At 44.7% G+C, this 12,979-nt stretch overlaps 1 protein-coding gene across 1 annotated transcript in view; it reads right to left on the bottom strand.

Annotated features, from left to right (window-relative positions):
* Positions 1-12,979, bottom strand: part of ZNF831 (zinc finger protein 831) — a 530,261-nt gene that overhangs the window by 325,197 nt on the left and 192,085 nt on the right. The window contains exon 5 of the mRNA XM_086932647.1: positions 226-324. Within this exon, the coding sequence (XP_086788773.1) occupies positions 226-324 (99 nt within the window). The remainder of the gene's footprint in view (positions 1-225; positions 325-12,979) is intronic.

The following is a 12,979-nucleotide window of genomic DNA, read 5'->3' as shown; positions in this document are numbered from 1 at the left end:
TGCCTCTCAGGGCAGAGACAACAATATCAAGGCATTTGTGATGCTGAAAGGTAGGCCTCCTTTATCAAAACCAGTGGCAAGTATGACCAGACCACGGTCATCTAGGGTTGATCATAGAGGAATGTTCAAAGGCCATGGTCGTACATTGACATAAGAGAGAAAAGGTCCAACAACACCAATGGATGCCGCTGAATCCTAAAACATAGCTTTTAGACGGTGGCATACCTTCTTCTGATGGTAGCTCCTCTCTCAGTGTCCTTTCTGGAACGACGGGGATGTGTTCATTCGCACTTCTACTCCTTGAGATCTTCTTCAGTTTGTTCCCTGTGGGTAGGGTGACACATTAGAATTCTGAGAAATGTGTACACTCCAGTGTTAGAAGTGGGTGGGAACAGAAGGGCACGGCGTGCCCCTACTTTTAAAAATAATGCTAGTCTGTCCCCCTACTTCGTGTTTTTAAAACAGCGTACCAGGAACGTTATTTTTCTGCCTGTGTGGTGCAACGTGCACATCGAGGAAGGCCTCTGCAGTGCGCCCGACCTCCTCCCCTTCCCCTCTGTGTTTAGGGGCCTGCAAAGTGACACTGAAAGGGCCATCAGTGTAGCATAGCGCGAAAACGGCTATCTCTGATAGCCCTGCTGCTGCCGTGAGCCTGTGATTCACACCTCATTTTGTGAATATGCTGCCTGCCTGCCCCCACTGCGTGACCAATACAATGGTCACATCAGGATACTTTGTGTCAAGCAGACTGACGGGCGCCAGCTGGGAAAGAAGAAAAGGGCTTCACTGAGGACTTTGTGACTTGATGTAAATCTGCTCTCTAGCCAGAACTGGAAAGCTGACCCAGCCCCACCAGCCTCTCCTGGAAATTATTCTCCGAGCCTGCCCAGAGATCCTCGGCTCTGCTCTTTTCTCTGTACCAGGGCCTGCAAGAGGAGCCTGGACTGCCTCTGAAGTTCAACTCCACAAACATCAAGTAAGTTGGGAAAATAAAATACCTGGTGCATTTTTTCCTTTTTAAATAAACGGAAATTGTCTAATGTCTTAACTGCTGTTTTTTTATGTTATTTTATTTCAATGTGTAGTGCCCAGTGGTGCGGGTGTGTAGATCTGTGTCTAATGGGCAGGGTAACATGAGATTTATTTTATGTTAGTGTATATAGTGTGCCTGGTTAATTGCACAAAGCAACTTGGGAAACATAAGGTGTATAACGAATTTAGAAGTACCTAAATATGTCCATATGTGGGTTCACACAAGTAAAAAACGTATACATGCATGAAGAAATACTAGCATGAGTAAGGAAATGACTGCACGTCTACACAGATAGCGCTTTAAGTGCGTCGCTACTCATAATAGCGCTTTAAGTGTGTCTCTACTCATGGACTCAAGGAGCCGTTGCCCATAGACACCATGAATGCCCATTCTTCAGGCGGTGTTCCCAGTGGGTGCCCCTTTAAACCCAGGGCCTGAGACAAGGGGTAAGCTGTCTCGAGCAGCGTGATCTATTTTATGTGACCTTTTCTTTCCTGTTGCTGGTTGTAAGCAGTGTCCTGTTTCTTAAAAGATCCTTTCTTTGAGTCTTTGAGATGTCCCTTAAATGACACTTTCCAAATGTATATGACGATGCAGTCAGTGTGATGTCTCATAATTGACCCCTTTCCAATAAATTGGGCTATCCTCAAAAGAAGAAGTCTGGGCACTAATTAAACATTTTAATACAAGTAATAATGTCTTCAAATCTGACCCGATTCAAAGATGCTCAAGAGAAAAACACTTTTAAGTTGACAAATGTTTGCCAATGTTTTTTGTTTTGTAGTGCCTGGAACAATATCAACAAGCATTGGCATAGGCAATAGGTCTCGCTTTTGGGACCTTATAAGTATTTAGTTATGCAGCACAATATCCTTGGTGCAACAACATCAACTGTTGCATGGTTAAACACTTATAAGGTCCCAAAGGCGAGACCTATTGGCTATGCCAATGCTTGTTCTATCTTGCACTCACTCTTCAACATTCGGTATCACATTCTCACTCGCACTCACTCTCACTTTTTCCTACTCTGATTACCTCATTCTAACTTACAGTTTCATTTACTCTACGTGACTCATTCTCACTTACTTTCTCTCACTTTCATCCACATACACTCTTTCACTCATGCTCAGTTACATTCAGGCACTCAATCATTCGCACCCATTTAGTTACTCGCACTCATTCTTCTTTGCAGGACACTTGAATACATATTTGATATACTATGTTTGAGCAGCTAGTTGGTTGACATGAATATGAAGGAGCCCTTGTGGGTTTCCGTGAGTCAGATCAGATTCTCTTGAAGAGTTCCTTTGTGTTTCTAGCCCTGCTTGACACATATGTACAGGATGAGTCCTATATTCATGTCCTCAATGTTTGAGACAAAAAAATACTCATTGATTTCTGAACAATGAGAGTAAAAGCGTTAAGGTAACATGGCGTTCCTACTTATATTTTGCGTGCTTTACATAATTCTGCATTCACTATGAGTGTTTGCTTTTTCCAGAATGTTGTTACTCTTTTTCAGGCAGTGCATAATTTGAAATGAGTCACATCCAGGTGTTTATAATGGGGCAGAATTGGGTTGTAGCTGAAGACAGTGCGAGTTTCACTCAGTGGGGCAGAAGGGTGTTTGGTGGGGGTAGGATGTGGCACTATGGAAAGAGCTACAGAATTTGGAACTGGGGAACCTAGTTCAGCCTTCATGCCTAGTCCATCAGACCACTCCTGAGGGAGCACATTCCCACGATAGACCTTAGAAGACCCCACTAGACTTTAGAAGCCCTGGTCACTTAGCACCAGCAGGTGAACCCTACCGGTGGCCAGTGTTGGTTAACCATGAAGCCCTGTCCACCACAATCCATACTGAAGTTGACCTCCAGTCTTGCGGGCAGGCCTACAAAGCAGCACACCCTACAGCAGCAGAGACTTTGTCACTGAGGTCACAGGACCCTTGAGTCCAGTCCACCTCACCCATTGGTGCCTCCATTGGTCTTGTTCCAGCAGTACTAATGCAACTCACCAGGGATTTGCAATGCAGAATTTGCATGCCCACCAGACAAAGGAGCATGTTTTCAAGGGCCTTGCGTCATGCTTGCACCTTGCTATGTGGTACATGCACAATACAAAGCTCCAAGTCATGTTTTAAAAGCCACATAAAGCCACTTTGCATATCTTTGAACAACTTCATAGATATTGAGTAGTGCAACGCAGCACACACTGCTGCATTGCCTTACTGTGTGCAAGGGAGGTGTTGTGGTAGGTGTTGCATGGGAGACTGGTTTTGTAACTGGAGACTGGCTTTTGCAGCAATGCTTCAAAATCGGCCCCAGTAACAAAACCAGCAGAACTGTGCAGCATTATGACTCATCTTAAAAAAGCATAAATCACTGCAGAGTTCATTGTAAACCCAGTAGTTTTCCTGCAACAATAAAAGTCTCCAGCGCAACTCGGTTTTTGATGCATTCACAGATTTACAAGGACTTGTAATCCTGGGAATGCGTCAAAATCTTGCGCTGCCCCAGGGGAGGCATAACTAGGAGAAATATCTTTATTTCTCCTTGTTTTTTCCTCTTTCAAAGTGTGCTTTATTCTGCAGCACACATAGAAAGAGGAAAACGCCTCTCAAGATTGTTTTGTGCAGGATGGTGGCCCTTCCTGCACAAAAGCAATCCTACATACAACGGAGGCACCCTTGCACCATGGGGCAAGTGTGCCTGCCTTGGCGCTAGGCTGTCGAAATGGCGCCAGTGCAGGGGGAAAAGACAGGAATGCACCATATTGGATAAATACCATGCATTCTTGCCCTTTCCCTGTGATACAGGGAGTGCAGCAAAGAAACTTGCTGTGCTGCCCAGTGCCACCATTCCCATAAATATGCCCCTAAGCTCACAAACTTCATGATCTCTCTGCTTCATACACAAGCACTTTTAGCATGTGCTGCCTGCTTTGGGGCCACTGCAATTATGCAGCAATGGAGGACAACATTATGTTGCAGTGTTGACTAAATTATGACGCAAAAAAGACTGCAGTGCTATGTAGTACACTGTCTGATACTTTATTATTTTGACATCTTTACACATACTAACAGTCTCTGGAAAGCTTTTGCCTCATTAATCCCAGTGTAACATGCAAATGCAGCGGTGAGAAAGGTGACCAGTCACCCTTTGCACACAGCCTGCCACTTCACAGCAACACAATTCACATTGTTTAGTAACTTTTGCTCAGTTAAACAACTTATATATTAAACCTCAAATAAATATGTTTATCGATTGTTTGAATTAAATAGCGTTATAAGCTGTAACTGATCAGTAAAATGCCAAACGTACTAAAAATTGGGATGTTTTGCTATTTCTAGCCACACCTCCGACTCCGCCCACTAATCCAATCTTCTGCCTATTCCCACCCCCTGAGTCTCCGCCCACAGTTCCCCTACTTTTTTTTCCCCACTTCGCCCACTGGTACACGCCCTGCGTTCATCCGGATACAGATGCCACACGTCTTTCGGCATAACAATATGCCTTTTTATATAACGCTTTATGAAGCAATTTGAGATCCACCTCAGAAGGTAGCTCACACAACTTTTGTATCAAAATAAATAATAATAGCAGGAGTATTTACACAAGTATACAGATTTTGGTGTATTGATGATCTCTACAACAACGGTGCCCTCAGCCTGTACTCAGGAATTAGCTTTTGCTTATTCTTATTACGACAGGCCGTAACGATCACATGGTCAGGTGTACTGACCGGGTTCAAAGTGGACACGCAGGAGGTAGAATGATGACCACAGGCAAGCTCATCTGTAAACATCTGCAACCTAATAAAGTTCTGGACCTTATATATTTCAATATCGGCCACTTGACCCAGATTACAAGGGAAAATGGCTTTTTTCATGTTTTTTACTTGTGCTCCTGCTCCAGGCCTCATTTTGTGTGATAATTCAGATTTTGTTTTGAAGCCTGGTGAAGATATTTCCACACTTATTGGAGTCAAGGAAGACAGAGCGAGCTTTGGGCCAGCTTCCTTCAAACCAATGGCATATCTGTTTCCGCCCCTTCAGCCGCTGGCTTGGGGCATCATGAATCACATCTTGGACCAGCACACAGGAGTATTTTCGCCTCACTGCCAACCTGTAGATGGCTTGAGTGAATCCTTCAGACTCCAGTGGAACGCATGACAGACTATTTTACATCGAAACATTTAATGATCACACGTTCAAATCTTTTAGCGATGCATGCAGGCTGTAGACAAAGTAACATTCCTTTTATTACTGCAACAAGGATTATTTGATATTTTTTTGTCAGGGCTGGATTGCCAGCCTGACACTATGATGGCCTCTCCCCTGCCACAGCCCCTGGTGCGCATGCTCAGTGGCTGCTCCCCTCAAGGCCGTTCTGCTGTGATTGGCGCTGGGACACTAATCACAGAGTGAGTGCACACAGTATTTCTTCACCTCTGTCTCTGGGATGATGACATAGCGGGCGGGCCCTCCAGCTTCTCTCTTTTGCTATGATGACTTGTCTCCCCTGCTGCCACCCCATTGCTTCCTTTCAGTGCACCAATAGGATCTGCTCCAGGGCTCAAAGTGCATTGAAAAAACTGGGGGGGGGGGGGGGCTTAAAGGGGTGTGGTCGTTGTAATTAAGGGCATGCCTTAAAATAAATAAGCTACAAATCTGTGCTTAGCATAGTGTGCCACCCGACTGGTATTTTGCTGCTTCTGTCATTGCATCCAGATATATAATACGACAAGTAACATTACATCTACAACAAGTCAGGACTGTTGCCTTTGTCAAGGGTTGTTAGTTTCATAAGAGAAATAAGTAACAACTATGGCTTCGTTATATAGAATATTGAAGATGCTTCAGTTTTGAATTGATGAGACTGTGCAAGAACTATCACGAGTCTCTTTGAAGGTACATAGGAGGCAGTGAAGGGTGGTACTGCTGCAGAGTTAAGATTTGTTTTCCACCCAGAGGGTGAGGGCTAAAATGGAGAGCCCGATAGGGACCCGTCTCAGGACTTGCTTTTTAGAACTGCTGGTCCTCAGCACTGGCAGGACCCGGCCCACTTAAAGCCCTGGTCTGTTCTAATAGTGCTGGTGGGCAGCTGCTGCTGTTCTATGCACGCAGTGGCTGCCTCCGGCTGGAGACTAATACTGGCAAAGCCAATGGGTATGGCTTCCAAATCACAATGTGAACTAAATCTACTGGCGTTGCCAATGGTTACTGTAGCTGAGTCTTGGCTCACCGATTAGTGCACCACTGTTCTGGTGGACAGAAGGTGAACCAAGACTCTGCTATAACAACCATCGGCACCCATCCAATGTATTTATGGATGAAGTTGGTGTGGGTCAAATGAACATTGTCATGCACAAGGCATGACAATATTCATTTGACCCACACCAACTGCATTCATAAATACATTGGATGGGTGCCTATTCTATGACATAATTGTTGTTATAACCTCCTGAACCACTCTCAGTTTACGTTTTTGCCATACCGGTGGGTAGGATTTCCACATCATTCTCTACCATCTCGGCCAATGATTATCTGACTACTTCTTTCCCAATAGATAGGATTCTTGTGGCCAACCAGAATCCACATGAAACCAACCAGCTTTTGCACTTAGTAAACCTCTAAAATCAGTGTATTTCATAACCTGGTGAGTGCTTAACTTGTGCCAGTCATTGCTTGTATTGGGGACCGGTATTTATATTTCATCAACACACTTTAACCCAGAGCAAAAGAGAAAAAGGCAGAAAAGAGAAAATGAAGGAGGAAACGAAAGACAGGAAAACTGTGGCAGAGTGAGAAAGTAGGGATGAAAAAGAAAATACAAGCTTGAAGAATAGAGACATGCGTTGTAGGGTGGGCAAGAAAGGGGCACCAGAAGTAATCAACACTAGGCAGCATTAGTATTCGACAACCCAGGTATTTTAGAGTACTGACGTCTCCCCAGGGCCGGCCTGGCCACTTAACCCACGAACCATGCCTCCAGCTGCTGGAGCCATTGGGGATTGTGTCTTTAAAGGCCAGGTTGACAGCTGGGCTTCTAAAAAGACTCTTTGGGCCCACACCCTCCCTCCCAGTTTTATTGTAGAAGGTAGCGGTGAGGGGGATAACGGGCCCACTCTAGCGCTGGTGGCGCCCGGTGCAACGATCACTTGTGGTGCCCCCACATCCCATGACCGCATCCTCAAATTCTCTCTCTACCACCTGCAAAAGTGCCACTCATCTCTCCTATCATAAGATATTGCTAAACACAGCGCCACCCCCCTGTGGTCACAGCGCCCCCTCCACAGGTCAGCGCCCAGTGCGGCTGCACAAGTCGCACTGCCCTAAAGCCGGCCTTGGGGAGAACAAAGAAAGAGATTAAGAGAGGGAGTGAGAGCGAATGCGAGGGGGGCCTTCCCAAAAAGGCATGTGCAGGGCTGGTTCGAACAGTTTTGCCGGGGCGGCTTATTGTTCCCAGTCCGGCCCTGATAAAGTCTTTGAACCCCTGCACTAATTTATTTGTTTACAAATTAAACATTGCATACAAACCACATAATAAACGCACTCTTTCCATCTGTGGCACTCCCGTAGAGTTGACTAAATGCCGTTCAGTGCCTCATTAGGGCACTCAAGCTACATACATGCAACAGCAATACATTACAATACACAGGAAAGGCGCTTATTTTCAACACTAGTCGTTAATAGCCAGTGTTTAATTTGGAAACAAATGTAAGTGCCAAGGCTCAAGGTACTCCGCTTCCACCGCACCACCCACAGCTTTTCCCACTGCTGCCAGCATTTCCTATTTACTATCACACTCAACAAGTGTGACATTGTGGACTACTGCAGGTCCTCCCAAGCTGCAGGAACGGCCTGGAAGTACAAGTTTTATCATTTTTGTAATACCATGTTTTGCAAAATATGGGTGCTGTGCTGAAAAAAATAGACTGAGAGCGCCACCAAGTGGTGTACTCTGATAAACAATTGTCTGTGTTTAGAATTAAGCGCTGGTGTCGAGCACCAGAAAACACTGGCATAAATTAAGCATTGTTAATAGCGAAGGTATTGTGCCTCTCAGCACACACTCCCAAGGAGGTTAGATCAAGTTCCTGTTCTATCTCAGTGACCATCAGTGGACAACTTAGAGTGCATGGCTGTCAGGCTGATGGCCTCGAGCCTTACAACTCCATACAATGCAGCGCTGACGCAAGGACCGGACGCATTGACGTCTGCGGTACATTAACTCACATTCCATGCGGCCTAGAAAAGCGTGGAAATACATTGACCTGACAGCAGAAGCCCATCTGGCCCTTCAGACTGTTGGTCAAAGTAAAGTATCTATTACTGTTCTTTTTAAGGTATGAAGTATGAAATTCATATCTGAGAAAAATCATCATTTGTTTATGCGCAGAGCCATAGTTTGTGTATTGTGGCCGCTCTGAAAACATCCGTGACTATTTTATACGAACGCTAGTCGTTTGGCATAAAGTGGAAAATTGATTTTACTTAGTAAGCCCAGAAGGGTCTTCACGTGTTTGGTTTCTTCCAACAAAGTTACACATTTCACTTTGTGTGGACAGATCCACATTGAGTACAGCTTTATGTACAGCTTACTCTGCGTTTTGTTGAACTTTTATGTTTTTCCTGTAAAATGCTATACATAAGACACCCAGATATTTTCTGCTGAGTGTTAGTGCAGGTAAATACAGGATCAGTTGGTTTGGCACTGATATTATCGCCAATAAAAAAAATGTCTATAACTTGTGTTGCCCAATGTTTTACAATGGCAAAAATAAATTCCTAATTACGTGCATTGATTGCCTATGTATTGCAGGGCGTTTGCCGGATAAAATCAGTGTACCACAGCACGCCATCTTCAGTCAAAACAAGCGTTGAATCCAATTAATCTAAATGACAGTAATAAAAAACAAGCTTTGGCAAAGCCAATAGGTCTTGCCTATGCAAGAGCTATGCCCAGTTTGCCAATGAGTTGTAGCCATGTTATACATCAGTGTGGATACTGTTTAGCATGAATAAAGTTGGTGGCATAAAGGAGAGTGAGGTGGAGTGTCATGAAGTGTTGGAGAGTAGCATAGTGGGACTGGCATGTGGGGTGGAGTGAAGTGGAGTGTCATGGAGTGGCATAGAGTGCTGTTGAGTGTTGTGGAGGGAGCAGAGTGTCAAAGAGTGAAAGGGCATAGTGTGGAGTAGAGTATTGTAGAGCCGAATGGAGTAGAGTGTAGTAGTGTGGAGTGGTGAGGAACGTAGTAGATTGTCATAGAGTGGAGTGCCATAGAGTGGTGTACTGTAGAAGAGTGGAACGGAGTGTTATGTAATATCGTCGAGTGGAGAGGCATAAACTGTTGTAAAGTGAAGTGGCATAGAGTGTTCTAGAGTGGACTGGCGTAGAGCAGAGAGGGGTGGCATAGAGTGGAGTAAAGTAATGTGGAGTGATGTGGTGTAGAGGGATTTGCGTAGAGTGGATAGAGTGTTTTGGAGTAGTGTGGCATAAGGCAGAGTAGATTGTCGTAGAGTGGAGTAGCATAGATTGGTGTGGAATACTAGAGAGGAAAGGAATAGAGTGGAGTAGAGCATTGTGGAGTGTCATAGGGTGGATTGGTATAGAGTGGCACAGAGTGGGTTTACAGTAGAGTGGCGTGGAGTAGTGGAGTAGAGTGGAGTGGCATGGAGTGGGGTAGAGAGAGTTACGCAAAGCGTCATAGAGTGGATGAGAGTGTTGTATAGAAGAGTAGAATGTTGTTAAGTGGAGGGGCATAGATTGGCATAAAGTGTCACAGAGTGGCATAGAGTGGAGTAAAGTGTCAGAGTGGAGCATTGTAGAGTGGAGAAGAGTACAGTGGTGTGGTGTAGAGAGGCCTACAGTAAAATGCCAGAGTGGAGTGTCATAGAGCAAAGTGGAGGGGTGTGGTGTGGAGAGGCATTGAGTGGAGGGATATAGAGTAGAGTGTCACAGAATGGAGTAGAGTTTAATGGAGTAGAGTGTCAGAGTGGAGTATCATGGAGTGGAGTGTCATAGAGAGACTTAGAGTGAAGTGGCATAGAGTGTTGCAGAGTAGAGTATAGTGGTGTAGAGTGCAGTGGTGCGGAGTAGACTGGCATAGAGTGCAGTGGATTAGAGTTCAGTGGTTTTGAGTAAAGCGGTTTACAATGCATTGACATAGAGTGCAGTAACGGAGAGTACAGGGGCTTTGAGTGGAGCGGCGCAGAGTATAGAGTGACAGAGTAGAGTGGAGCAGCATAGGCTGCAGTGGCATAGCGTGCAGTGGCATAGAGTAGAGTAGTGCAGATTATAGTGGCGTAGAATGGATTGGCGCAGCGTAGAGTAGGGTGGCATTGAGTGCAGTGTTCTAGAGTGCAGTGGGATAGAGTGGTTTGTTTCAGACCAGAGTGAAGTGCTGTAAAGTGGAGTGGTGCAGGGTAGCTTACAGTGGCGTAGAGTGAAGTATCATAGAATGCATTGGTGCAGAGTAAATTAGATTGGCTTAAGGTGGATCAGCCAAAAGTGCAGTACTGTAGAGTGCAGTAGCGTAGAGTGAAGTCATGCTGAGTAGTGTAATGTAGAGTGTAGTGGTGTACAGCGCATTGGTGTAGAGTGCAGTAGAGTGGTGCAGAGTTGAGTGCAGTGGCATGGAGTGTAATGGTGCAGAGTAAGGTGGCATAGAGTCCAGTGGTGGACAATGTAGTGTGCAGAGTAGAGTGGTGTAGAGTAGAATGCAGTGGCATAGAGCAGAGTGGTGCAGAGTAGAGTAGAGTGGTATAGAGAACAGTGGTGTCGAGCACAGTGGTCCAGAGTAGAATAGAATGGTGTAGAGTGCAGTGATATAGAGTGGTGAACAGTAGATTGACAGAGTGCAGTGGTGTAGAATATAGTGTTGCAAAGTACAGTATAGTGCCGTAGAGTGCACTTGTGCAGAATAGATGGGCATAGTGCATATTGGTGGCAAGTGCATTGAGTTTGAGTAAAGTGGTGTAGAGTGCAATGGCGTAGAGCGCAGTGGTTAGAGTAGAATGGCATAGAGTGGCACAGAGTAGAATGTTGGGTAGGGTGGAGTGGAGTAGTGCACCATGGGTTACAGCAGCACAGAGTGCAGTGGCATAGATTAGACTAGAGTGGAGTGGTGAAGAGTGGAGTAGAGGAGCGTAATGTGTGGTGGCAGAGAGTGCAGTGGCATAGAGTATATTGTTTCAGAGTAGAGTGACATGGCATATAGTGTAATGATGCAGGTTAGAGTGGAGTAGTGCAGGGTAGGGTGGAGTGGCATAGACTGCAGTGACTTGGGTTGGAGTAGCATAGAGTGCCGTGGAGTAGAGTGCAGTGGTGCAGGGTAGATTAGAGTAAAATAGAGTGGATTGGCAGAGTGCATTGGTGTAGAGTGAAGTGGGGCAGGCTAGATTGAAGTGGTACAGAGTAGAGCACATTGGCACAGAGTACAGTGGCTTAGAGTGCAGTGTTGCATAGTAGAGTGGCGTAGAGTGGAGCTGCTTAGAGCTGAGGGCCTCAACTGTAGTGGTGTAGGATGCAGTGGCAAAGACTGTAATGGTGCAGACTAGAGTGACCTAGACTGCATTGGCATCGAGTTGAGAAGTGTAGAGTAGAGAGGCGTTGAGTGCAGTGGTGTAAAGTGGAGTGCTACAGACCAGAGTGTAGTGACATACAGTGGAGTGGTGCAGAGTGCATAGAGTGCAATAAGGTGGAATGGTGCAGAGTAGAGTGGAGTGACTTAAAGTGGAGTATGCATGGTGTGGTAGCACACTGCCATTACAGACAACATATTTTAAATTGAAATGACCATTACATTTGCACCGACATACAGTTTTAAAGATAAAACTAAACAGGGCACAAACAATAATGTGTGGAAATGTTATCACCCAGAATATTGATTTGTTTTGATTGTATTAAAATATTTGTTTCCACCACACTTCAGAATTACCCCAAAATTTGCTAATTTGTGCTATCCTAATTCAGATATATTCTGACATATCTGCACAGTTCATTTACAGGCATTTAAAATAACACTGTATAACCTTCCTCTAGCACACCTCCAGTACCCAGCATGACTGTCACATAAATCATCTCACTTTGAAGCTCCGTCAGAAGGCTGAGCCTGATATTTGACCTCTGTCTCTGAATGCACAGCAAATGTGACAAGATGAGAACACGAATACAGTGGGCTCATGAAAAGAGCTTTTGTTCCACGGAAGGGATGAACTCCAAAAGGACAGCCTAAAACAAGCAAAGGCAGCAAATAGAAAGCAAGCAAATGTAAGTTATGAATCACAAAGCCAATGGTGTACAATGGATGCAATGCATTCCCAGCTAAGCTTTCCGAATTTACCCAAAATGTCCTTAGCAAACCAGAAAACCCTGTAGTAGAGATTACTCAAAGAGGGTTAGAGGAGAGGGAGTCTAGAACTCTTGCAGTAGGAAGGAGAGCGACCTGAGGTCAAGATGAAGATATAGAAGGGGAACTAACAACTTGGAGGAAAAAGCTAACGAGAGGAAAATGCTCATTTTATCTTGAGGAACTCACCTTACCTATTTGTATTTTCCTTTGCCTGCATTCTGACTGTGCTGAAAGGGAATACGCAAGGAAACTCCCTCATGCAATCAAACTGATCAGAATGATATACAATAAACTACACCCTATCACCCACTATTCTATTTCTTTTATTTTAATATTTAAATCTACTAGATAGCTAATTGTGTATGTAGATGATCATTACCAGAGGACAGATACCTTTTCTACATGTCTGAAATCAAAGCTGGTACCCAGAAGTCTTTTATTTCACAAGGATATGCTGTTGCGACTGCTTTAATGATTAACGAGGTTTAATCATTCTGCAAAGATAATCAGTGCATAATCAATTTTCTCATTTTGACTTAAGAAATTGCTGGTGGGTGATACACAGTTCTAAACAAATCAAAATCCTAT

The sequence above is a fragment of the Lissotriton vulgaris genome, chromosome 7, assembly GCF_964263255.1.
Source record: "Lissotriton vulgaris chromosome 7, aLisVul1.2, whole genome shotgun sequence".
NCBI lineage: Eukaryota > Metazoa > Chordata > Amphibia > Caudata > Salamandridae > Lissotriton > Lissotriton vulgaris.
This window is presented reverse-complemented; position numbering and strand designations above follow the sequence as displayed.